Source organism: Petromyzon marinus, chromosome 18 (assembly GCF_048934315.1).
Source record: "Petromyzon marinus isolate PM22_M1 ecotype Great Lakes invasive population chromosome 18, UKy_Petmar_22M1.pri1.0, whole genome shotgun sequence".
NCBI lineage: Eukaryota > Metazoa > Chordata > Hyperoartia > Petromyzontiformes > Petromyzontidae > Petromyzon > Petromyzon marinus.
The window spans coordinates 8,883,337-8,911,062 of record NC_133684.1 but is presented as its reverse complement, the minus strand read 5'-3'; the positions used below and the strand labels follow the sequence as shown (position 1 = coordinate 8,911,062).

Here is a 27,726-nt window from a genome sequence, read left to right as displayed (position 1 = left end):
GGAAAAGCCTTAGACCAAGCCCAGGCGTGCGCTCCACACCGCTAGAGTCACGCCTGCCTTTCATTGGGTGCAAAGGACGGCGCGGAGATATGTGTGCCTAAATGGACCTTTGAACGGTAAACAGGCGCTGCTTTGCTTGTATCTCCAACGGTGTTCGTTTTGCCAGGTAGAGGGCACTAAAAAAAGTGGTTTCCATGGTGCGATCGGAAGCCGAACTTGATAATGAAAGGCAACACAGCGGGTGAGCTGATTGCAGATCGTGTTCACCACTGCGTACTCCTACCCGCTGGGATGCACGGATCGGAAACACGGGCAACAAAAAAGCCAAAAAGTGCAGAGAAGTGGGGCGAGGTGTAACATTTGACAGACAGAGGAACACGCGGATTAGAGAACGTAAGCAAGTTAGAGACGCGATATTGACTTCAGGAAAATACTGGGCCTAGGTCACGGCACGTCACTATAAGAGGTGATGGCCAATGGTTGAGACTCGACAGAGTGGCAGCCAAATGAAGTGAAACTCAAAATTAAACTTTTTTTTGTCTTGTGTCCAGTCGTTGGTGATCAACGGGTTGAAACGATCGACTCGCTACAATTGAGAAATTTGTTTAATCATGGATGGCCGAGACTTGCATTGGAACCCAGAATCTCGGCAGTGCCGGCCCGGTGCTCTGTGCTCTTGGCCAAACCAACACTCCTGAACCTTTGCCCTTAACGCTGAACGTGCGGTAGTCGCAGTGGCCAGAGAGAGCGAGCGAGAGAGAATGCATCTGTCAATGGAATGCGACCTGGATTCCGGGTCAGAGTCAGGTGGCCCTTGCGTTCAACTGCGTTTAAATAATAAACCCCGTGGTACCGGATGGTATCCCATGCCCATTCCTGCTGCCCCAAGTCATCACTATTCACGGTGCCAAGGTCTCTCAACGCGCGCTTTACTCCGTCCTCACTCTGCCCTCAATCCCCTGCAGTGACATCACTCGCGCTAAGACTCACGATAACGTCCTTTGGCATAGAAAAGCCTCGCCGAGTCTCAAGAATCCCATTCAGGGGAGGGTTCTGCATTGGGATGTTTGGCAGATTGCGTGAATTGATATTTCGTACGAGGGAGGAAATCGGAGTAACCCGGAGAAAAGCCCACGCAAACGGGGCGGGGGAGGGGGGATAACCCAGCGCTTGTATGGGTGGATTCAAGCATCCGTTTGCTGTCCTGTCACATCCCTTGCTACCTTGCGGCTCGTCGGGCTGTGGGGTTTGTTCAACTCTGTCTTTGTGAGCCACGGACCTGTTGCGCTCCGTGCTGGATCCCGACGACGACTGCGCACTTCTAATCTGATCGGGAGTCTCAGAACACCTCCGTACCAGAGTGTGTTTGTGATATCAATAGCTGCTGTGTACCTCTGTGTACCTCTGTACTGTACGTGCGCGCAGGACGGGGCGGCCAGATTGTTATTTACCCTGGAAATTGTGCAGCGCTCTCCGTTGTGGATTTTGCACGAAATCATAATTACAATAATTTACAGGTGTTTCTCAAACTCAATGCTGGATGAAAGCCTTTCCTAGGCTGTGTAAGGTCGTGGGGGGTTGGGTGACCATACTTCACGACGCTGGGCAATGCAGGTTGTAAATTGTTGGGGGCCCAGAGACCGGTTTCTGATATCACTCACGTTAGCAGGAGACGGGAATCGAACTTAGGGTGGCTGTGTTCAAAGCTTGATGCCATTATCACTGCACTCCACGGCACTGCCCCATGATTTGTAATTAACGAGGGATGTGTCGATTCGCTCGATTCAAGGTCACTCTTAACGGCTGCTCCCCACTCGTCGAGGGTCAGTGGCTCAGTGCCCACGTGACCGCAAAGACGGCACCAAAGCAGGGCTGTCAATAGGGGTGCACGGGACCTGGGGCTTGCGGCCCAGGACAAACACCACCGTGTGGGCCACCCGAGGCCATCAAACTCAACCGGAAGTATGGCGTCTGACACCGTGACGTCGAAGCATTGGAGGGAGGAGGGGCCCCCAAAGTGCGGTATTTCAGCCTCATTGTTTTTTTGTGTTGAACAAAGTTTTGGCTTATCTGGGCCAACCGCATAATCCCAGATAACCATGCGTTGACTTTATTTCACCTATTCTTGGTTCTTTCGGTAAAGTCACGTAGAAGGGAAACGATAAAATAATAATAAAAATATAAAACAATAAAATTCTCACGACGTTTCGACTGCAACACGAGCAATCATCATCAGGTGTGAAAACCACAGCAAGAAAATTTGAAAAAAGTGGCGGTTTTTTAACGTATGCACCACGGAGAGCGATTTGGCAGTTATTCAAGTGGACGAGTCCATCTATGTTCGGAAAAGAGGAGGGGGGAGACGAAAATAATGGATGAGGTCTGAAAGCCACCGTAAGCGTGAACAATCAATTAATACCCGAAATGGTTTATCAAATCCTTCCAATGATTGCTAAGCCAGAATCCATCTTCTCGGTTGAAATTATCTCGTTGTTTGTATATGTGGATAGCCTCATGAACGAATCTCTCATGGTATTATTTTATTGTTTCCCTTCTACGTGACTTTACCGAAAGAACCAAGAATATGAATCCCTGTAGTCACGAAAGCTTTAAATCAAAATTTATTTCACTTGTTGTTTTCTAATATTCCCCAAATGTTACCCCAACTGCGTTGTCGGCATCGCGTCATGGGACACGGCGTCCACTCGGAACTCTCGCAGAGCAGCGCGCAAACCTCCGTGTTCGAGAACGGCTCGCAGCGGCGGATTCCACAGAGCTACAACCGAGATCCCTTCAAGTGACCTTTGGCCCACACAGGACAGGGCAGCACCCCCGCACCCGCTCCAGCGTTGTGAGAGTAACTTTCGTCTCGTCGAACCCGACGCTTTAATTATATCTTATCTTTTAATGCAAGGCCCGCCGCTTCGAGCTTGTGCGCGCGAGCCCGGGCCCCGCCAAGCGAGACGGAGAGTCCTCAGCTCCTTTGCCGCCGCCGTTATCGCGCGAAAACATCTGCCCTGGATCGTCCACTTCCCCCTGCTCGCAACGACACTTCCTGTTTCGTCGCCTCGGCGAAGAAATGCGAACTGCCGTGACGCAAGCGCGTCACGTGCGAGTCCCATTCGTTTGTTCGAAACGACACCGCGGCTACGCTGTCGCCTGACCTTGTTTTAAAGGTGGGGACTGGCGGGGGTTTGGGGGCAAACAAAAACTCATGGAGTGGGGGGGGGGGGCCCCCCGACACGTTCGTGTTTAAGTTAAGCAAACTTAACGCAAATGCTAAACAGAACGAGCAGCGATCCGAACGGCTTGCGCCCGTTGTGCTTTGCGCTCGAGCTCTCACCTCCCCCCCCCCCCCACCCCTTGTGTACGAGGTTGGGTAGGCCCCCTTTGTCCAGGAGTGGATAGGTCATGGCTCATGACGATGCGCTGGATGGGTAGTGATGGGATCTGCCTTGGTCTCTCGTGCATTCTGCTCTATTTCTCGGCCCATATGTATCGCTTAATTGTCCCCGGCGCTACATATTGCAACATTTTTGACTCCACAAAGAATTTAGAATCTCTGGCTTGGGGGGCTTAGAAAGCCCTCCAGCCCCTCCGACGCTACGGGGGTTTTACTCGAGATTGCATCGACCGATGTTTTTTAAAATTTCGGACAAAGACACTGTCATGTGATTTCAGGAGATAAGCCAAAGGTAAAAATGCAAGAGTTCTATTTATAGTGCGATGTGCATGCCTTACGGACCGTGAATCAAGAATACCACCCACCTGTTGTTTCATTTGTTAGAATGTTGTTGCTTCCATATTTTTCCCTCTGAAACAACGACGGCTGCGTTGGGCAACTTGGGGACGTTTCTCCCAATAAACTCGTCACACCTTCGATTGGTTGTTCACGTTCGGCTGTCGGAGCCCTTGGCTTTCACACTGCATCTTTAGCACTCCTAAACGTGGTTTTCGGCGCGACTTGAGCAACTTGCGGCCACCCACAGTTCTTAAATACACTGCACGCACGCACGCAAGGATTTGTCGTACGTTTTCTCTATGCCGGCTAACTTCGTCTCAACGGTGGCAGTGTTGTTCGCCAGCACACCGCAGCCCTCCAAATCATGCGTCTCATGTGCCGCTGATAGTCGGTGCTGCTGTGGAAAAATCTCCCACATTTTCTGTGAGATTTAGAAAAAAAGTTTAAATATCCCATTTTTTAAAGTGGCGTGTCCCAGCAATTTGAATTAGCGCACTTCACAACTAGACATTTGGAGCAAATGCTTGGTTTCAACTTTATATCTGTAGGTACTTTTAACGGCCCAACAAAACCATCCTAGATAAGCAAGCTGATTTAAATCTTCTTTGGTTCTTTCGGTAAAGTCACGTAGAATGAGAATAAAATAATGGGACGACATTATTATAAAACAATGGGACGACAGAGCTTCAAAAGCTCTGTCATCCCAATAGGTCTGTCCCTTTCACCTGAAGAAGGCCACTTGTGTTGTGGCCGAAACGTCGTGAGAATTTTATTGTTTTATTTTATTATTTTATTCTCATTCTACGTGACTTTACCGAAAGAACCAAAACAGATGAATCCTTGCAGTCACGAAAGCTTTAAATCGTGATTTAAATCTTTTACACCCATTATTCCAAAAAAAACCCCATCACAGCCCTCAATCTGCGTTTGTTTTCGGGAGCGTTTCTGAGGAAAATGAGGTGTAAACGGGAAGTTCCCCAAGTTGGGCAACATAATTGTCGATATTTCAACATCTAATAAATACATGGGTCCTACGGGGTGTCGTTTTGAAGTTGCAGGGGACTATATTCGGTTACAGAAAATCTGGCTTGTTCAAGGGAGTGAGTCAATAGTTTAACACGCATACGCAAAACTAAGCGCACCATCGCCATCGCAGCGTGGGTAACAAGTGAGTCCGAGTACATCCTTTACCACCAGGGTGTTCACGAACCTCCCGTCAAGAAAGGAGGTCACATTATTTTTTTCTCTTAAATTACAGTCCGAATGTGGTTGACCGTACCATGTCCAAGTTAAAATGCACGTCACAATTTTTAAAGAGTCAACGTGATTTCTCGCTCGAATGAGCAATAGAGGCGGTGTTCATCTCTCTGTTTACAGCCCATCCAGAGCCAGTGGTGGAAATTCCCCATTCTCATGGCAGGATCGAGTGAAATCCCAAGAACCACTGCCTACTCCTCCGCAAATCTGTGCTCATTTTATCGACCCCGGAGGGATTGATGGGACCAAATCAACCCCCTAACCAGGATACGAACTCGCAACCTTCCGATCGAGGGACCGCTCGCTCTGACGCTGAGGCACCTGACTGGACATGCTTGACGATCATGCGAATGATCAATTGATTCCGCACATTTTCTCCACGAACGTTGGAAGTCGTGGATCGGCCCAATTTGAGATGCCCCCCAATCTCGGTGGGCGCCTCCGTTTGTCACTTTTTTATCAGCAGAGTGAAACTTGTCCCATCTTCCCCACCCCCCACCCCCCAATCGAGCAGGTCCCCTGATGCTGGGTTGTACATTTCCTGTCTCCACACAACTCCCAAGTTCTAGTTTCAGTTTAAAAAAAACACCCACCCTCGCCCGCAAAGAATTCGCCCTTTGGGAGGTCGCTGACACGCCGCGCTGCAACGGCGTCTCGCGCCGCATGGAGCCCCCCCCCCCCGCCGCACGAAAAACAAAAACCCAACAACAGCGACGGCGACCGGAGGGAGACTGGAAATAATGTAATAAATTTGCGGCGCTGCCGGAGGAACAGCTCGTTGCTGATTCACTTCCTTCAGCTGAGGCTGCTAAGATCCTCTCGCCAAAACCACGGCACGCTCTGGGCCGGCCACGCACTGTATGCGCGCGTGTTTTGCCCTGACCGGTCACGATCGTCGTTTGGGTGAAACGCGTGGGCGTTCTGCGGTTCGAGCCCGAGATACTTTCGCGGGCATGCGTGTGTTAGTGGCGGGTCCGTAGCTTTTCCGACGAAGGTATGGCGCGATGCTTTGTTGCCATTTTGTTTTCCTGTGTTACCCCCCCCCCCCCCGACTTATTATGCTGGAGTGTAAACACGAGTGTTGGGCAAGCTGTGTACACTAACAGCGGGCTGCCGCTGCTGTGGCCGCGAAACTGGCATCTTGGCTCGGACACCGTTGCTGCCTCGATTTGATATCCCGCGGTGTCGGTTGAAACAGTGGTGCAAGTTTCTTAAATCCACCCGCTGCCCCCTCAACCTCTGTCCACGCAGCAGTATGAATGGGTTCATGATGGTCAGTCCATCGGCAGGTCGCGTGTTTTGGGGTGGAGTGTTGGTTACTCCCACCCCTTCCAAGGCGTCTGTCCAGCGTGGACGAGCAGACCAGATTCTCTCTCGAGGTCTCTCTGGAACTCCCTCTCGTGGATGCTCTTCCACCAGCAGTGTCGTAAAAAGTAAATTGCAGGGCTGCACTTATATTGAAGCGTGTTTTTTCTAACATAATTTTTCTCGTTTCGTCGCAGGGTTTGCCGGTCGACGTGCGCCGTGAACGTGTTTTGCTGCCGCCACTCGTCCGATCAAGTTGACCTCGACGCCAGCAGCGGGCCACGCTTGGCGCTGGCACGGCCTCCGGCGTTGCGGCGTGGGATGCTGCGCTCGGAGTTAAATCCCAAAATGTTGCCCGCGAGCCTCACCTGCTGAACGGGATCGGCCGGGCCGGCTGTGCCACGTGACTCAAGGCGGCAACTTCTGCGCCTTCCCTCGGTCATCTTCAAACATCACCAGCGTCGCCAAATATATACGAGAGCCGAAAAACGAACGTCCGCGACTTGACGACAAATGCGGCAGCGCCTCCCCGCGGCGGCTCTGCGGACGCGGCGCGTTGGGTGAAGAGGCCCTCGCGTGGACGCGGTTTCGGCGTCGGGGAGTCGCGACGTCACTGGCGAGCCGGAGGCGTAATCGTCGCGGTGGAGCGGAGAGAATCCGGACCGCAAGGCCGCTGGGCGCGCCAACGATCGATCGTTGACGGACGCGAGGGGCGATCGCTCCAGCAGGGAACGCCACACGCCAACGCTGCCGCAATGGCCTCCACGCTGGTGGAGCAGCAGCGAGGTCTCGTGTTTGAGTACGCGAGCAATGGCATGGACAGCGAGGACGGGCAGGAGGTGAGTCCGTTCGTACATATTTTTTTCCACTGGCACATCCGAGCCAGCCCAGGGCCTCGTCATCCGGCGATGGATTAACACAAGGGGACCGCTCGTGCACAGGAATGACAGGGCGGCAACCTGCTGCGTGGTGCTGGGTTCCAGGTCAAATGTTTCGTCGATCGTCGCCACCAAAGTTTTCAGCTTCGTCATCTGTGGTGGTGTTTCTCACGTCATGGCAAAAATAGTTTAGTAGTTTAACGTTCGTCAGTTTCACATCGCACATTTGAGAGCGATAGTTTGTGGAATTAGAGACGCATGCGCGACGTGGGTTTTGCGAGTGGTTTGGTCCGAGTGGCCGGGTTAAGAGTGGGTGAGTCCGTATCCCACATCGAGTCACAAACCACTCCAACGGTGGGTCACGTTTCCACACAGTCTGCAAACAACGAGAAACCCATCGGGCAGAGAGTGTGTGGCAGGCTGAAAAACAAATAGGAATAACTACTACGCAACGTGACAGGTGATTTCTCGAGAGAAAAAGGCCGTCGTCCTGGCTACAAGATCGGCAACTGGCAGGAAGCCATGCGTGTCAAGTGGCATCACCGCAATTGCCTGTGCAGTGCACACAGCTGGTGGTGTAAAACAAGGCCGTGCCCATTACACGTGTAGTGTTCGGACGATGATGCGGTGTTGTAATGGTTAGCACGCCGGGCTCATCCGTTCGATTCGATTTCCAGTCGTGCCAGTTGAAACCACGGTGAATTCTTGATTTCTTCAAACCACCACGCCACTCACTGCCTCTGTCCACCCAGCGGTTATAATCGGGTTCCCAACAGTTAGTCGATCGGCAGATCGCGTGTGGTGGAAAAGTAGGCCAAAGACCCCCTCCAGATGGGCCCTGTGGGGCTTCCTCGAGCGGAGGCCTCTCCAACGGCATTGAGCTGGCAATTGCAGGGCTGCTCCTTCACCTCTGGTGATGTTACTTGCCACTTGTAGCCAGAAGACGGCGCCACAGTCACATGGTGTCCTATGGCGCAGCTCAACCGGTGAAAGACTGCCGCCCCCTGGATGTTTCCAGTAGCGACCGAGTCGTGTGTGTTTGTGATTAATTAATAGAAATGTTATTATTTTAACACGTAGGTTTTTTTCAGCCAATATTCATTCATGATTGATCATTAATTAGTCCAGCTGCACACAGCACTAGATACTGGGAAATCAGAGACGGAACTTGTAGCCTCCTCAACCTGGAGTTATAAATTCATGTCACATTGCAAATCGAGTCATAGAGACTCTGTCTAGACCGGCTGATCAGTTATTTCATTAAAGAAACCCAAAGACCTGGAGATGGGCGGGTGGCGCCGAGGTAAAATCGCTGAGTTGGCACCACTGAGATCCTGGCTTCGAATTCGGGTAAATTCCAGCTCCGAGTGTAAATGATGGGCCGCCAGCTCCCCCACATGTCCCAGTTGAGCCTGCCAGACATGGGTCAGTGTGATGCAAGCCGCCGGGGGCCTCGCCATACCTGCGCGTGCTCTCTGTCCGCACCGTGGCCCGCAGATGTCCGACTACCCGGCCGTCATCGTTGAGTCTCTGCCCACACTGGAGCCGGGGCTGACGGCGCACGAGCTGGCGTACGGCGGGCGCGACCACGAGACCTCGTTGCTCCTCCACGGGGACGGGCCCCTCCTGGGCCTAGGACTGGGCTTCGGCATGAACATGGGTCTGAGCCACAGCTCTCTGCTCGACGACGCATCGCTCGCGTCCGGGGACGAGCAGATGGTGGACGACGAAGATGACTCGGGTGAGTGGTCGAGCTGAGATGGGCGACGTTACCGGTGCTGGCGACGATGGAAGCTTTAACGGCGTGTGCTGGCTGAGATGGAGCGGTTGGATCGGCTCGCGCGCAGGCGCTCGTGGGTGGATCGTGTCGCTGCAGGGATCGCGAGGGGTGGTGAAAACGTGGGGATGCCCTCATTCAGCAGCGGATTGATCACGGCTGCTAATGATGCAATGAGAGATGGAAGGTCCTTTCCTGGTATCTCTTTTCCACTGCACACCTGAGCTGGCCTGGCGTAGCTGTGGAGTTGCCGGGGTTTTACTACTGCAGGAGCCGAGCATGTACCGGCTGACACAACGCAAACATCAACCTCCGTTCCCTCTCTTTACTTGACTCCGCACCAGACTGATATTGTCCCGTGAGGCCAGCGTTTCACGGTTTGGTTCTGGCATGGCACGGCAAATTTGCAAAACAAATTCGGGCTCGGGCCTGCTTAGCTTCCGAGATCTGACGAGTTTGGGTGCATTCCGGGTGATTTTTTTAATTTTTACAGTTCAAACCAGTAGGACCTGTCGAATGAGTGACGGCCAAGGCAGCTGTCCAGACACTCTGCAATGAAGTCAAAAGGTCAAGGTGTCAGGTTCACATGGTGACAAAAAAAAAACTTCCTTAAAATCAATTGCTTAACCGTTTAGGGGGGAAAGAAAAAAACACATTTCAGGTATTTTCATGCGACCGGTCACTGACCTGAGCGTGCAGGGCCAACAGCGAAGCATTGAACGCGCCGTGTGGGAAATGTTTTCGGACTGCAGTCATTTGTAGTCTCAGTCATGCGACTAGCCATCATGCAAGCCAGAACACTTGTGATTGCAAACATCTTGATGACAGGAGGCATTTTTCGAACTGTCGTCTCCCAAGGTATCGCAGCACGTTTCGCTCGGGCAATGCAAATAGTTTTGTGGTCATCGGCGTAAACAAATCGGCATGTCGCCTTTCGGAGCAGTCGTTGAACCGGCCGAGCCTTGAGCCACGCCATCGCCTGTCCCGCGCCGGCGCTGCCGTGTGTACGAGCGGAATGTGCGCCAAGTCGAGAGGCTGTGAGGGCGTCGCGTCTCTCGGTCTTGGTGAGGGACGTTTCCCGGCCCCTCCCAGCGCGTGAATCCCAGCGCCACCGATCTGTAACACTTGCAATTTCCTGACGGTGGCGATTCTCTGACCCTGGTAAACATGGGGCACTGATACATGCGAGGGAGGAGTCACTCGTTTAGTCCACATCCTCTGTATGCAACTCCATGAGACTCTCACGGGGCCGTATGCTTAGTCACAGCTCGGATCAGGCTTGGCTTTGGCAGCTCAAGTTGAGCCGACTTAAATCCACGCTTAACTTGAGCCGGCTGTGAACATGGGAACATGGGAACATGGTCCCAGCCATGCTCTGTATTTCCATGAGGCTGAGCCTGAGTCAAGCCACACGGCTGAGCCGTTCATGGCTTTTGGGAAGAAACTGAGTGGCTCAAGGCTGAGAAGCAGAGCCCACGTGCTTCTCGAAGGATGTGTTGGCTGTACAACAAGGGGAAGCCCTGAAGCCGGGGTGGTGGCGGTGGTGGTGAGACTGAGAGCCTTCCTTCGGGTCAGGCGGTGGTGTCATCGACAGCAATTGCCGTGATAACCTCGCCAACTTGAGATTCTGTTGGGGGGGGGGGCGTGGGGGCTCTCCCCAATAGAATTGCCACTCTTGCGGGATAAATGCACAGGTTTTCCCTTCACAGATTGATCCGTAGCATCGTACACGGTACTACTTCACCGCTCTTCCTTGGCAACTGTGCTTGAGTGAGCGAGCGGTGCCGGTGAGGGACGTTTGCGGTGGAACTAACGATCGCATTTAGGTGCGTGCCACCTCCAACCCATCTCCCGTCCCGCGTGCTTGAGCTGTGTCGTAAAAGAGGTGATTCATTTCTCTATTGATATTTTCAAGGTCGCCCGTACAGCGAGTGTCCGCGTGATTCGTCGCCACAGCCATTCTGACAAGAGGAATACCGAACGTGGTATGCCGGATGTGGATATATTCTCCCTGGGTTGCCGGTCCAGACAGGCCCTGCCTATATTTGTCCACTGTGTGTGTGTGTTTGGTGGACCGGGGTCTGTACCTGAGCTGCCGTCATGCTGTAATAATCGCGCGGGGCCTTGAGGGCGTTGGTTTTGGATACTAAGGGATAGGACAGCGCATGCAAAAGTTTGTTGTGAGCCAAAGCTGAATTTCCTTTTGTGTGTGCACTATTAAGCAACCGATTGCAGTGCACTGTAAAATAAAGGGTTTATTAAAGGTAATATCGGACTTGTTTTACCGTCGCCGAGAGGAAAGACGTACATTAAAATAGTCATTAAAATACTAGTTTATGGGGGTGTAACAGAAACGGAGAGATATCCTAGTAAACGTGCAAAGTTGGCCCCGACGTTGGTTGACGTTGGGTCAACGTTTTCCTGGGAGGCTGTATACAGCTCAGGGCTGCAAAGAGGGGGGGCTAGGGTTTGATGTCCCGGGTTAGTGAAGAATCAAAATCCTCTTCAAACTCAAATTCAGAGTGGGAACAGCCGAACGTGGGCAACTTGTTTGCAGTTGTCAATTCCGAAATTCCTGCGCGTGGTAACGATCAAGTGAACATACTCAGCAGTTGAACCGGCACGTCTCTTCTCCACTCCGCTACATGCACTCTCTCCCCCTCCCTCTCATCTCACAACTCCCCCTCCCTCTCTCGTCTGCTCGCCCTCGTCAACCCTCGGTGTGATGTTCCGCATCTGGTGACACGTCCGGTGACACGAAGCGTGTTCGGCATGCGTCTTCACCGTGGACGTTAAAAGACCCCGTCACGTCTTTCTCAAGAGCAGGCCACTGTGTTCTCGGCGTCATGGTCTAAATGTTAAATATTTACTCGGTGGGGATTATACATCACAACAGCGCCCCCTCCTGGCGAACCACAGCTTGGGGATAATTGTTTCCATCAGTTTCTGCCTGCAAACCAGCTTCACTGTTATTTCCATAGACTCGGTGACACCCATAGACTCAATGAGGCCCATAGATAGACTGAGTGGGACCCATCGACTCAGTGAGGCCCATAGACTGAAGAGAGCCTTAGACTCGCATATGAACCTACGAGGGCATTAATCTATAAAGTATGCCCTCCCCGTCTCTCGCCTTGAGATGCGGTTAGGCGCTGTACGCAAATCCACATTCCAGGCGACGTTTCAGGCAATGGCCCTTCTTCATAGCGCACAGGCCAGTGAGACGTTAAAGAGTTGGGAATCGGATTTTTCACCAAGGGGCCGTGATCAGAAGTACTCTGTTTAAACACGTTTCCTGATGAACAGTTTCAAAGAGACAACACCTTAAATAATTGTCACTCTCATGACCAGAGTAAAATTCTAACCATGCGGCAAGGTGATCGCAACATAATCTGAGCATAATAAGCACATGTTACTTTAATAATAATGATGATATACACGGCCCTGGTCTCCTTTGTGGACAGTGGCTCTCGCGTGGTTAAATAGAGGACGGTCAAGAGCCACGTGGTGTAAGCAGCTGCTCCGACACGTGCTTATCCAAACTGCCAAATCCGATCGCTCTTCCCATCCGAACTGGGAATTGCAAACGCATGCTTATCCCAAGTGGGAGTTTGCAATCAACTGGTTTGCCCGTCCAAACCAGAGAATTCGGAACCACGCCTCATCAAAGCTACGAATTGCAAATCCCCTATGTCCTCCATAATTTAGTTTTTTGGGTTAGATCGCGTAAATATATATGTCGTTAAAACCCGCCACCACCCGACACAGCCAACTAGTAAGGGTTGTCACGTAAACAGAACGTGGCCATATTCTTAGCTCTTTCGGTAAAGTCACGTCGAAACAATAAAGTAATAAAATATATTATTTTATTGTTTCCCCTCAACGTGACTTTACCGAAAGAGCTAAGAATATGAATTACTGCAGTCATGAACGCTTTAAATCAGAACGTGGCCAATTCGTCACTAGTACAGCACACCGGTGTGTTGGAGAGCCAAGCCACAACATTTACAATCTGAGTACGACGTTTCGCCAGTAATTACAACCAGCTTCATCAGGCGACAGCCAGATTTGTAGAGAAGTCTTCCTGTTTTGTTCCTTATATAGAGGCGTAGATGTGGTGATCACACTTCTGTGCTCTTGCGCAAAGTGGGGGGGGGGGGGGGATTACTGAGTCAACGTACATTATGCGTGCGTAGTGGGTTCAATTGAGGCGCACACTTGATCTTGGAGGCAACACGTTTATTCACTAATTCCAACAAGTAACTCTCTACTTAACCGGATAACGACTAAGGGTGGTGACCACCACGAGTAACTATATACACTTGGAGGGGTGAACACCACAGGTCACTATATTCATACTGGATGGGATACTACTAAATCGGACCAGGACAACCAACACGCTGCATGGACCCACAAAGACGGAGGATTTCTTCCCAGAGATGAGCAACGCCGATCACCGCCGGGACTCAGCTTTTATCCGCTGCGGCAGTGGCCAGACCCCGCCCTTGGCCACGCCCCTTGTTCCAGATCCTTCTCGACGATTCAGGGCCCACATCACGTGTCCCTCTCACCTCTGGTCCTCGTTACCAACTCCTCCGGTCACGTGCCCCCTCGGGTTCACCCAGACTGTTGTATCCTCACCCAACCTCTTCCCTGGTATACTCCCTCTGATGCTAGAGAGAGGCACCACACATACGGTACCACTCACTCGGTACTGTCGCTACACTATAGTGACATCATTTATGTCACTACACGTGGATTATGCGAGCCCTTTGATCTTGTCCTTCCTGTCTGTTGCGCGTATTAAAATAGCCGTACCAACGGTAATCCCTATTGAAGTACGCTGCCCTTTATAGGCATGCATTTAAATCATGTATTATTTGATGATTCGCTTACACGCAACAATAAGGCGGTAGCTATCCGAACGGTTAAAATTATTTTTATTTCATTCAATTTCGATAAATTATCTAATTAGTCTTGGCCAGTAGTGGATAGTTTTGCACAGAACTTCAACATTATCAAAATCAATGGAGTGTCCTTGTTGGCACGCATGCTCTGCTATTGCTGACAGTTGTATTTGGGAGAATTTAATATTTCTCTGATGTTATTTTAGTCTCGTGCTGATCATTCGTCCTGTTTGCCCAACATAACATTTTCCACACGTGCAGTTAATCTTGTACACACCTTCTGTTGATAGCTTCGGTAATACATCTTTTGTACCAGATATTAATTTCAGTATTTTATGTACCGTGTTAAATCTGACTCAGATGTTTTGTTTTTACAAATATCTGGCTAGTTTATCAGTTACTCCTGCAATGTACGGTATTTTGATCGTTTTAATTACTTGGGCAGTTTCAATGCTCGTGTTATTTGATTTGGTTTTGGCATTCAATGCCCTGCTGATTTGTGCATCATTGTAACTGTTCATTTTCAGCGCTTCTTTAACATGTTGAATTTCACTTATCAGACTGTCACCATCTGGCACTTTCTTATCTCGATGAATGAGCGTCTTGATCAGAGCAGATTTCTGTGTGGGGTGATGGTGTGACTGCATTCAGATAGGCGTCAGTATGCATTTTCTTTGGGTCAACGCTGTGTTATTTTACCATGTCAACCCCGTCCAAGCAGAATTTCCAAGTTCTCTCAGCTTCCACTTCCATGGTGAACTGGATGGATGAGTTTTGCGAGTTGAGATGATTTCGAAATGCGTTCAGTGTATCTTTGCCGTGTGGCCAGATTACCAATGTGTCATCCACATATCTAAACCAAGCAGATGGTTTCAGTGTGCTTGAAGCTATTGCTTTTGTTTCAAAATCTTCCATGTACAAATTCGCTTTCACAGGAGACAAAGGAGAGCCCATTGCTGCTCCTTCCGTTTGTTAATCGAAGTCACCTTGCCACAAGAAGTAACTTCTTTAGACAGTGTTCAGCTACTCTTGGGATATCTTTGGCTAAACCTTTGTTCGTTGCCAGTGTCGAGTAATTTGATTGACTCGTTGACCGGAACTCTCGTGAACAGATAAGTCACGTAAACAATTACGAACATATAATTGGGGTTAAGCTTCATATCTTCAATTATATTTACGAGATGTTCAGAGTTGTTGATGAACGAAGAGGTCTTACCGATGTAGGGCTCTATTTGTTTCGTTATGTATTGTGCTCATTTGTACGTGACAGAGCCTATTGTACTAACTATGGATCTTAATGGGACATCAGATTTGTGATTTTTTTTTTATAGCCCATAAAGTCTTGGTGGTTTTGATCCCCTTGGTTTGATCAGGTATTGCTCTTCCTTGGGAATTGATGACTTGGCAATGATTGCCGCTGTTTTACGTTCCAATGTGCTGGTTTGGCCTCATTTAATTTTAAGGTAGGTGCCTTCACCGAGTAAATCTTTTGATTTTATCAGTCCTCACGGGGCATCACAACAATTGATCGGCCCGTATCGGCAGCAAAGAATGTTGATATCTTTATTTGCTCTGAATTATCTTAAGGCTTTTGCTTCACTGAAGTTAATATTTGATTTTGTCAATTTGCTTTTCATAAATAATTTTGGCAACAGCACATTAATATATTTAAGCGATCTAACCCAAAAAAACCCCTCTATTATGGACATTGTTCGTGAAAGCCGACTACTACTGCTGCGTGTTAAACTCCCCTATCTTCTTTGGTTCTTTCGGTAAAGTCACGTAGAATGAGAATAAAATAATAAAATTGATAAAATAAAATAACACAATAATATTATTATAAAATAAAATAATAAATTGATAAAATAAAATAACACAATAATATTATTGTAATAATAATATAATAATATTGTGTTATTTTATCAATTTATTATTTTATTCTCATTCTACGTGACTTTACCGAAAGAACCAAAGAAGATGAATCCTTGCAGTCACGAAAGCTTTAAATCGAAATTTAAACTCCCCGATGTCCGTCCGCACTACGAATTCCGAACAAAGCGCCCGTCACTTGCTGGGACAATCCGAGGAGGGGGAGGGGAGGGGGCGCTCTTTCCAAATTACCATTTTTAAACCGCCCTTACCTGTCCGCACTACGAATTCCAGATTCTGCACCGGCGCGCTTTATCCGCGCTGGGAATTGCGAACGAGGGGCGTGGAGGAGCCGCCGCGTTGGGCTGCGCGCCGATTGGTTCGTTTTAACGCGGCCGCGGAGGCTCCTCCTTTTCCGGGGTATCGCGAGCGGCGGTGCAGCCGCTTCACTTCCGCGGTCTGTGGGCGCCCGCACCACGACTCTCAAACTCGTCTTCTGGGGGGGGTCCTAGGGGAGGAGAAATGATGTGCGTGTGGGTTGTTCTCGCGGGCGGTTAGTGGTGGGAATATCTGTCGGAACAAAAAAAATTGTTTAAAAAAAATCGTAGCATAGAAGAACGGATAAATTCGCTCGAGGATTTTTTTTTGTTTTGTGTGTGTTTTTTTTTAAACGCATCGCAAAGTTCGCCTCGACCCGATCCTTCCTTCCTTCCCCCCCCACCCCACAGTGTGTACGGTCGCCTTTTTAAAAAAAAAATATCGTGAGAACGTCCAGCCTTCTCACACGATGGTCGCTCTCGAGTAGCAAGCTACTACCCACCCCCATTTTTTACCTTCAGAGGTACATGACGAGTTGCGGGACGATTGTGTTCCGTTATCGCCGCCTGTTGTTTGAATGTCCCGTGGTGAATGTCGACTGCGAGTCGGTGTGTCGCGTCGCTATGTGCGTGTTGTGTGTGTGTTGTGTGTGTGCGCGCCCCAATGTTACATTCCACGCTCGCCTCCGGCCGCGGTGAAGTATGGTCACATAACCCCACAACGACCCCGTGACGGCATGCGGGAGGCGATCTCTCTCGCTCGCTCTCCCTCCCTCTCTCTCTTCTTCCTTAACGCGTGGCAACTCCGCAGCGGCTGTACCTGGAGGGGCTCGCGGTGTGCTTTAGGAACCGCCTTCGGTGTTGTTCGCTCTCTGCCCGGTGGCATTGGACGCCTCGACGCACTTTTTAGTCTTTCAAAGTTCGACTTCGTCCGCTCGACTTCGTCCGCTCGACGTTCCGCGCGCGTGTTTTGGCCGCGCCAGTGTGCGTTACACGGTTATTTTAGGCGCCCAATGTTACGACGACTGTTCCTTTTGGTATGTGTTTGCTGCTGCTGCTGCTGTTCTTGTTCTCTGTTATTACGCGCCACTCTTGGCTGTGGTGTCATTGTGACTAGTCGTATGTAGCGTCGTGGTCGCGGAGTTGGGTGCGATTCTGGGCGTTCGCATACGGTGGCTGGTCGTGTTTTTTTTTCTTACTGCTACGGCTGAAGTCTTGTGGTGTTTCTCGAGTGTTCAGTTAACAAGTTGCATCGTTTTGTGTTCACGTGGCGATGTTCGGGCAAATTTCGTGTTACCCTTTGCGAGTGCGGCGCCCGTGGTTGTCGCGTGTTGCGTCTCGTCGTTGCCGTGATTGTAGCTGCAACCTCTAAGCGGGAGAGATTTGTCTTTTATTAAGAGAGCTGCCTGCTGCTGGTGCCGGTGCCACCAACCCGGAAGAAATGGCGACTTGCGTGCGACAGAACCGTCTCGAGCTGCTGCTAAGAGCCGCGGGTACTGGCGGTGCTTTCTTTTTCCCACCTCTCCTCCTCCTCCCTTAAACATACAACCCAAACGTTGCTCATACACACTACCCCCCCACCACCCCCCCCAGTACGGTATCCCACACACATTTGGGTTTACAAGGAGGCGCGTCGGAGATTCGGCCCACGAAGGGCCCCGGTTCATTGCCTGCACTAAAGACCTCTGCCAACAACTCTCCAGTCACCGTCTCGTCCACATCTCCATAATAACTCCATCATCTCTCATCTCCCAAGCATTCCATCCCAGTTATCTCTGAGACATCTTCCGTACATCTTCCGTACATCCCAACCAACTAATTTCATTGCCTGCACTAAAGACCTCTGCCAACAACTCCTAGAACAGCTTCTCTTGTCCACATTCCCCCCCCCCCCCCTTATAAATCCATCGTAGTCCATCTCACAGCATTTCCATCCCAATTATCTCTCGGACATCTTGTTCATCTTCCACACATCTTAACCAGTGTTTCCTATTCACCTGAAACATACTTCTCCCAAATACCTTCACATTTTGTCGTTTCAGAATACTCTCATTAATCCGAGTCTTTGCATCACCTCTGTGGCTACCGATCCCAACCTACAACTTCCATTTCTCCAACATCTGCATCTACCGGACATCTTAAACTTCTAAATATACATCCACTAATGCCATCTCTCATCCTGAAATGCCGTGGGGTGCCCGACTCTATAACATCGCCCACATCTGCACCAAAGTCTGCATTTCCTCGCAGCACCCATTTCGGTTCCTCTCATCACTCTCCCGCCTGTGTTTGCACGTTCAGATCTTGTTGTTCCGTGATTATTCGTGTCATCCTGCCAGACCTGTAAGGGTTTGCTGCACAATGCTGCTCCATTGTTCAGTAGCTTCTGCTGCTAGATGCAGTGTGGCCAGCGCACGCGCATCCAAGGGTCGCAAACGTAACCCGACTGCAGCATCAATGCAGCTCGCAATCAGGATGGGGCACGTGACCCAACCCTCCGTGCGTGTGTTGTCTAAAGTCATTGCTTGGTGACGAAGAACAATTTAAAAAGTGGTGGTAACAGGACTTGATTTCAGCCGGGCCTGTCTGGTTCAGCGACCTGGAAAATCTTTCCATGCCTGCCACATCTCATCCATTACACCTCTCGCTCTATAGCTGCTGCTACAAATCACGTGCCTACCCTAGCCTACTAGCAATTAGGAAAATAGTGATGCATGAAACCACGTGTGTAGGTTTTATGTAAGATGTTTACTCTAGTCGTTACTTTTTAATGCTTGTAATACTTTGCATTCTTAAGTCTTCTTTAGAAGTATTCATCATAGTACTCGAGTATTAAGATTGAACATGGTGTGAGGCTAAGCTTGAGAATGGTTTGTGACCTTGGACCTGCCCCATGTGGTAGTTTTGACCTCGTGTAATAATCAGCACACGCAGTCACAAGCACATGATTCCCACCGCAGAGATGGAGCGATGAAATCCTGCTCTTGTTCAGGCGCTAGATGGAGCATTACATTGCAGGCCTGTGAGACTCAAAAGGGCCACATTTTCGGGATGCTTTCATCCAGTAGATCACGGCTGACGATGTGCAAACCACTACGCTAGCACTCCACTCGCTCGCTCGCAGCTCGCCTGTGACCTCTCAAAGGTCAACTCCGAGTTTAGCGATCATCGTCGATCCTGCCGTGTGCCGCTTTTGAAGGTTTTGCTCGTTCGTACGCCTTGATAATTTGATCATTATTTCCGCACGGCGGCAAAGTTGGGAGCGAGGGAGCGCTTGCGCGTGTGCCAGGCCGCGCGTCCGCTCGGGTTGAACGGCTGCCAAGGCATTCCTGAAGGTTTCACCAGACGGTGCAGTCAACAGCAGCCTGGACAGTCAGAGCGAACGGGGACAAGGGGTGTTGCCTTACACGTGCGTGTGTTTGTGTATAAAACCTCCGCGCGGTACTGTTTACAGAGAGGTGGAGTGGTGGCGCGATGGTTTGCGCACTGTGCACCCGTGCTCGTGACTTCATCCGCATTATCCATTGCCGCCATCATCATCATCATCATCCATCACATTTTTTTCACAAAACCTACAAAGAACGGCGTGGGGGTGGAGGGGAAGCAGTGGGGATCATTTGTCGGAACAACAACTTATCTTGTGGATAGACTGCCTCGCACCGACATCATGTGGAATTTCCCATGCCACCTCAGGGATGCCGACGGAACTTCTACGTAACCAGATTCTTACAGATGGCTTCATTGCGACGGAATTTTGCAAATGCACCAAGATGCGGTCGTTGTTTGACCGCTTTGTAAATCCGATTTGCGTTTGTACTCATCGTGCCGTGTGTCCGCAGTGGAGGCGTCCGTCAACGGCCACTTCAGCGATGACTGCCACTCCGAGACCATCGAGGCGGCGGAGGCCCTGCTGCACATGGAGGCCACAGACTCCGTCACCGACGCGATGGGTGCGTGTCGTTTCACGCGAGACGAAGATGGGGGGTTTGGCCCTGCCCCTCCTCGTGTCGGGCGGGATCAGAGAAGGAGAGATGGGGTGGTGGAAAGAACGCTTGTGGAATTGAATAATAATTTGCTTATTTTGGATTGGTCATGTAGGTATGTCTGTTTTTTAACTAGAACCTTCCACCGCCCAACAGAGACCAATGAAATAATGTTGTCACGTGAGCATATATGTCAGCTGATTTGATTTATATTGGCAAAACCAGAATGTTGGAAATCAAGCAAGACTTTGACAATTTCACACGACGTTTTGCTTTACATTGCACCAAGCATCATCATCTGTTCGCAAAAGCTCGGCTAAGCTCTCCTGTGAATGAGCTCACCTCACTGGGGTCCTTAAGTAGTTGGCTTGACAGCCATGTAGGTGAACGGTTTAATAATCTCGAGTTAATTGCTGGTTGATTGGTTGGGATTGGCAGGTTAGATGAGTGCAGTGCCAAAATGAATTGTAACATTGGTCGTGAAAAACCAACGTATAATTAACTCTAAGTAATCATTTAAGGCTTTCAGACTACGATCGAGAGTGATTCTATATGCTCTCCATCTGTATTAGGAGATGCAATATGAACCAGACTTTTAGGGTGAAGTTTCATTGCTAGCTGGTGAAATGTATCAAAAGAGTTTACCGAAATTTAGGAGACACAGGCCAGGGTAAAAAAAAGGACTTTGTAAACAGGCAAGCACATTTAGTTTTCACACCTTGCCCATCGTTGGCTTCACTCCTGACGATTGCTATTTTTTTCAATAATTTTTATTTTATTTTACCAGGTTAAGGCCAATTGAGCTGTGTTACAGCTCTTTTTCAGAAGCGACCTAACCACAAATGATAGCTCAACCAAGTGGCTCATCATGAGGACATTCATCGCAGCGAAATAATCCTAAACGCACGTTTCTAAATGTGGAGGGGAAAAACGGGAGGACGCGGAGAAAAATGAACACGACCACAGGGAGAACACGCAAACTCCAAATATACAGCAGGCGTCAGGGTTGGGATCAAACCCCTCGACCTGCATAGCAGGCATGGGAGTTCCCACCTTGCCACCGTGGCGCGATATTTTATTAAATATTAAATAGTAAGATGAAATATTTGTGTGGACAGCATGAAATTATCCGCGCATGCGCGTTGGTTTTCCTGCACTCTACTCTTTAGGGGTAGAGTTGACACTCTTATTTTACCGTGACATTTAAAAAAAAAAAACGTTTTTCAAATACTCATGCAAGCCCAAACTGTTTTGAGTTTTTAAAGAGTCAAAACTGGTGCCGCTGCATAACCTGGCTTGGCGTTTCACAGACTCCCACATCTTTGCGCCCGACGTGAGCGGCGACGGCGGCGGCGGCGGCGGCGGCAGACACGTCGACGTGGTCATGGTGCACGAGGGTCACGAGCACGGTGCGGGGGGACACCACCCCCAGGCCGACGCGCAGGCCAACAACCGCAAGAAGAAAGGTTCGACGCGATCGTCTCGATTCTGCGACATTCGCGCGCGAGGCTCGGGGCTGATGTTTCGGGATAGGAAACGTCGTACCGGGAGGTTTTTTTTTTCGCGCGCGACCTTTTTTTGGGGGGGGTTTGTTTAACGGTGCACGGAGTTGTTGTTTTCGGAAAAAATCCGCGTCAAGATTTCGTTGCGCCGCTCAATGTTGCGCGTGCGTGGTGAAGGGAGCAGTTATGTGTCCCGAGGGTCACACAAGCACGTGGTTTTAAAATATATTGGAATAAAAACGAGTTTTTTAAGTAATTGAAAGTTTTTGAAAGAATATAACAAATATTTTGAAAGACACTTTCTATGTATATTCTTAGCTCTTTCGGTAAAGTCACGTTGAAGGGAAACAATAAAATAATAAAATATATATAGCAATAAAAATTCTCACGACGTTTCGACCATAACACAAACGTGACTTTACCGAAAGAGCTAAGAATATGAATTACTGCAGTCACGAAAGCTTTAAATCAAAATTTACACTTTCTATGGTTTGCAAGACCTATGGGTGTGGTCATCTTAAGTGCTCACAATCCGAGGCCTAAATAAATAATAACGTTGAGAAGAAATAAAAAATAATTCACAAAAATGGAACGTTACACTGAGATTACAAGGCCTACAGACACACTCCAGTTTGATTAACATTGGCAAAGTACGTACAATTATTTCTCGATTAAAAATAAAATTGCGTTTTGGAGAAAGGCTTTGAAGGAAGTATCTGACGTCGACTCGTGCTGCGGAATATTGATCAATGGTGAATTTAAATTGGTTTAAACCCCTTTTTGTCCTGCAGCACGGAAGCCCAAGAGCAGCAGACCGTGCTCTCCTATCCTGCCGACTGACGGGCCGCTCAGGAAGAAGTCTCGAGAAGGTGCGTTGTGTACGCCCAGGGAACGCACGGTGCTACCAGCATCACGGAGTCATTGGTCGTTTCTCTCGCACTTCATTATCATCATCATCACGGTCCGTGGGCAGATCGCCCGGAGGTGTCCGCTGCACATTTCTTCTGTCTCGTGCCACACTTAAGGGATGATAAATGCACAAACAGAAAATAAAAGAAAACACAACACAATCATCAATTAACACTGCCTTAATACATTTATGGAATAGACGACGTTTCAGGGCAATGCCCCTTCATGGCACCGAAAACAAATGGAGGGCCATTGCCTGAAACGTCGCCTATTCTACGGTGGTTTTAAGGCCGCAGCGTTGTTATTGATGAGTGTGAGTTGCTAATTGCGCTTGTGCACCACTGTCAAAGCAGCAGCGCCACATAGTTTGTTTTGCACGGAAATGAGTGGGCACTCAATGGAGGAAACACAAGCTGGCATAATTGGTTGGCAACGTGTGGTGCGACGGAAGTTCAACGTAAAATACATACGGTGCGGTGATGTCACATGCCATGTAGGGCGTTAGAATATCTCATCCGTTTAGAGTTTATCAAGAAATCGGTTGACTCGCCGGCACATTCGCATTCACGTGGGCACTAAGTCGTCGACCCTCGATGAGGCAGGAACAGCTGTGAATAAAGCCAGCGTGAAGGTATTTACATTTTCACAAGCTCCGTTGATCCGCACTTGCAAATGAGAGCAGGACTTCAACCTGGTCTCGTTTGCACGCGTGAAAGGATGGGTCCTCTCTTCGTCCCTCAGCTGGTCAAGCAAAATAAAACCTTTAAACTTGCTGGGGGAGGTGTGAGCGGGGCGAGGAGGATGAAGCTGTGCGTGTGTGTTTGCCGCTCGGCGTGTGCGTGCGTTAGGTCACACGGTGTACCTGTGGGAGTTCCTGCTGTCGCTGCTGCAGGACAAGAACACGTGCCCGCGCCTCATCAAGTGGACCGAGAAGGAGAAGGGAATCTTCAAGCTCGTCGACTCGAAGGCCGTGAGCAGACTCTGGGGGAAGCACAAGAACAAGCCCGACATGAACTATGAGACCATGGGCCGCGCGCTCAGGTGCGTGTGTGACCCCCCCCCCCCACGCTTTCCTAAATCTAATGCTGGATGAGGGCCCACGCCGCGACGGGTTGTTGGGGTTGTTTGACCGGTGGTGGCTACCTACGCACACCTGTGATCCAGCCGGTTGGTGGATCACTGTGCAGATGTTGCGATACTCCCTTCCCTTGGGTATCAATGAGGAGCCATTTCCTCGCTCGCCAGGAGAAGGCGGCACCACCTGTTCTGTCCGTACGAGATAGCGTGTTTCCCCCTTGCATGCGTGGGTTTCCTCCCATGTGTAAACACTTGTTGGTTAACCGACAACACCTCAACGCAGCAGAGCTTGGGCAGCCGTGACGCCGCGAGAGTTTTGAAACCGCCCTGCTCGCGCTTCTCAACGCGCGCCGTCTCCCCCGACAGGTACTACTACCAGCGCGGCATCCTCGCCAAAGTGGAGGGCCAGAGGTTGGTCTACCAGTTCAAGGACATGCCCAGGAACCTGCTGCTGGAGGACTGCTCGGAGGAGGGAGGGTCCTCACCCGGCACCGCGGAGCCCTCCTCACCGCACCCCCAGGGCCGCCCGGAAGGGGCGATGCCGGGCGGCACGATGGGTGGACGGAACCGCCGACCCAACCGACCGGGCGGTGGGCTCTCCGCCAAGTCGCCCCTTGCCAAGGCTAAGCCGCAGGACCAAGTGATCGTGGACGGCAGGTGTGTGTGTGTGCGCGTGCACGCATGTGTGTCCGCACGCGCGTGAGAGAGAGAGAGAGAGCTGGCTTTCGTGCAATCTCCAACGTTAACCGATTATCAGTTCCGAGTGCTCGACCGATCGGATAACCGCGGAAATAGTTCTGGAAAAGTAGCCGCGTCTATTGACATGTACGCCACTGGATGAGAGGGCAAGGGGCAGGGATTGGTGACGGTGTCATCGGCCGCCTCGCACGGCCGACAACAACGATGGCGGTGAGCACTGACGTGTGATGGTGGTCGCTTCCGTTGTTTGTATCAGAGCGGCACAGGTGCCGGTGGTGGTCACCATGGGGGCTCAGATGCAGCAGCAGCAGCAGCAGCAGCAGTCGGTGATCACGAGCGCTGCCGCGTCGACGCAGAAGATCGTATTCCAGACGATGCCGGGCCTCTCCGCGGTAGCGGCGCAGACGGGCGGCTCGAGCTCGCGGCGTGGCGAGATCGTGAGCCTCGCTTCCGGCACGCCGCTCCTCTTCCTCACCAACGGCGACGGTTCCCAGCCCGGTGTCATCACCACAACCGTCATCCGGGGCCCCGAGGGCAAAAACGAGAACGTCCTCCTACTAACGCCGCTCAAATCCCAGCAGCAGCAGCAGCAGCAGCACCGCCAGTGCCACGGTGAGGCCGAACCGGGGGAGGTGCTCTCGGTCATCATCGGCGGTGGCCACGACGGCACCGGCGTCTCGCTGCCGATGACTTCGCTGTCGTCGGAGATGACGTCGCTGTCGGCGGACATCACGACCCTCCCCACGGAACTCACCTCGCTGCCCGAGCAGATCACGGCACTGCCCGCCGACGGGACGATACTCGCCGAGGAGGAGGAGGAGGAGCCGCACGTCGTGGTCAAGCTGGAAACGGACGAGCAGCAGCAGCGGCTGATTAAAGAGGAGCGGGAGGATTTGTCGCTTCCGGAGCAGATCACGGAGGAACCGACCATCCGGAAAATCAAAATCGAATACAATGACAAAAACTTCTGATGTACATGAGGATGAAATTATTTTGATGGCGGTTGGGACAGTGAAGGCAATCACATGTAAATGTTTCCTCCCCTAGATTTATAATTTCCAAACAAATTTAATAGTAAATGCTGTTTGTAAAAAAAAAAAAAATCGAAAACATGCATATATACATATATCTATGAATCGGTTAGGTGGGAGAGATGGGGGGGGGGGGGTGGGGGGCGGGACTCGAACCGGGGTCAACACGAAGAAAGCGTGGAAGCCCTTGTCCAAGAGGCCTCTGGCGATCGCGTGCCGGCCGGGAGAGGCTGCAGGCAATCTCTGCTGCAGCTGCTGTCCCATAGGGGGCAGCGCCGACCCATAGCGGCGCTGCGCGAGCCAGAGGCTCTCTCCCGTACCGCATCATCGGAGTCGCGTGCGAGTTCGCGAGGTGGAGGGAAGGGGGGGGGGGGGAGGAGGGGCTTTCGTTGCTAACGAAGCCGTCGAGATTCCCACCGTGACGCTCCCGCGGGCCGCTCCTTCTGGCTCCGCGTTGCTCCTTGCCGTCGCGATGGAAGCGCAATGCGGCGGCGGCGGCGGCGACGTTCCGCTCGCGCAAAACGTCGCTCGCGCAAAACGTCGCTCGCGCGCGTTCGCAAACGCCCGCGGTCGCCGTGTGGAGGGTGCGGTCGCACCCCCGGACACCCCTGAACGCGCGGGATACAGCAAAACGCACGCGCGCACTAGCGGGGACTCCCTCACGGGGTTTTTGTTGCGAATTCTGCGATCGAAAACGACCCGAGGGCCGTCGGCGGCTCGTGCGCAAAAAAAAATTACTCAGCACTTGTTGGCGCGGCAGTGAGAACTCGGGAGAAATTAAAGCAGCTTCAAACTCCTGCAAATAATAGGGCGGGATTCTGATTTTTACGGTGCTTCTTGAGCCAGACTGACGCTTGGACAAATGAGCACAGAGCAGTAATGTGATGGTGGGGGGGGGGGGTGGGGGGGTGGGGGGGGGGCGAGTTGGTTGTGTGAGCGTGCTTAGTTTACAACATAGTGATGCTTCATACATCTGGTGGGATAATGCTAAATAAAGGTTTAGTTTTCCGAAATATGGTTTTCTGATGACATAACAAAATTAATTTCTATGTATATGTTTTTGTATATACGGTTTGGTATTTAGTAAATACACAAGAGGGGGGGGGGGGTAGGACAGTGAATGGCCTTGTGACAAACGCGTTCTCCTTGGTGGTGACGGCCAGTTTCAAAACTTGGCGGGCAATCGTCACGCCGCTCCGCCCGGGAATGATCACCGGAGCGTCGGGGCCGACTGCCGGATTCGACGAGGAGGAGCGAGCGAGCGGTGTTTGTCGAGGGACATCGTCGCGACTCGTGCGGTGCCTCAGGACCCACCCCTCTGTTCACCGTTGTGAATCTCTGGTTCCACGTCGTCCTTGCTGTTGCCACACGTCTCTCTCCCCCCCCCCTCCCCCCCCCCCCGTGGTCAATCCCTCGTGAGTCGTGTCCAGAACCCCCCCCCCCCCGTTTGAACCCCCAGCGTCCTCTGTGCCCCCCCCCCTCTCCTCCCGATCGTGTGATCCACGGCAATAACAAGACAGTGTCCCGTATTCTGTACGCTGTATGGTGAACAGGATTAGAGCCTTAATAAAATCTTTGTATTTTCCAATTGTTTCAAAAAAATAAAATTCTTTATTGCTTCTAATGCTGCTTCATGTGATGGAAGTCAAGGTGGCGGTGGGGGGCGTTGGTGGTGACGATGGGGAAAACGGGCGAGGGGTCCTATCGTGGACATGGCGGGCCCTCACTCGACCATGATCAGCCCTTGCACACTCCTTTAGAGTGGGGGTTGACTCGGGAGGTGGGAGGAGTCGCCACAGACGAGTGAGAAGGAAGCAGTCGTAGCAAGCAGTCCCCTACAATTTAGTTTAAAAAAAAAATGTTTTTTCGATTTAAAGATTTCGGGACTGCAAGGATTCATCTTCTTTGGTTCCTTCGGTAAAGTCACGTAGAATGAGAATAAAATAATAAAATAACACAATTAAATTCTCACGACGTTTCGGCCACAACGCAAGCGGCCGTCTTCATTGAAGCTCTGTCCCGACAGTTCTGTACCTTTCACCTGAAGACGGCCGCTTGCGTTGTGGCCGAAACGTCGTGAGAATTTTATTGTGTTATTTTATTATTTTATTCTCATTCTACGTGACTTTACCGAAAGAACCAAAGAAGAATATTATTGGTGTTGTGGACAATCCAAGTAAATAATTTATAAGCGGACTGTCTTGCACAGCCCAGCGGCCACGCTGCATTTTGGAAAGTGCATAATTTGCGCTGCGTTCAATAAATGCAAGTAAACTGGACTGTTTTTGTTTAGTGATTTCATCAGCAGTCAGGCTTCCTTGAATCAATGCTCGTGGACTACGTTATACGCAATGACCCCTTTTAGATATGGGTTTTGATTTCGTGAAAATGTATAATGATGCATAATTAAACGTAACCACTGGCATGGAAAACATTAATAAAATAGGCAGACAATGTCTGCTTTATAGGTCTC

At 50.7% G+C, this 27,726-nt stretch overlaps 1 protein-coding gene across 9 annotated transcripts in view; it reads left to right on the top strand.

The window, feature by feature from the left end:
* LOC116943489 (uncharacterized) overlaps positions 1-26,877 on the top strand; it is a 59,938-nt gene extending 33,061 nt beyond the window's left edge. For 4 of the 9 annotated variants that reach the window (XM_032956335.2, XM_032956330.2, XM_032956331.2 and 1 more), the window contains 8 exons: positions 6,502-7,143; positions 8,680-8,923; positions 19,892-20,002; positions 21,346-21,501; positions 22,329-22,406; positions 23,295-23,487; positions 23,890-24,180; positions 24,479-26,877. In XM_032956335.2, the coding sequence (XP_032812226.2) occupies positions 7,060-7,143; positions 8,680-8,923; positions 19,892-20,002; positions 21,346-21,501; positions 22,329-22,406; positions 23,295-23,487; positions 23,890-24,180; positions 24,479-25,193 (1,872 nt within the window). In that variant the 5' untranslated portion in view covers positions 6,502-7,059 and the 3' untranslated portion in view covers positions 25,194-26,877. The other 5 variants (XM_032956339.2, XM_032956329.2, XM_032956336.2 and 2 more) reach the window with 5 other exon arrangements.
* Positions 26,878-27,726: the final 849 nt, after the last annotated feature.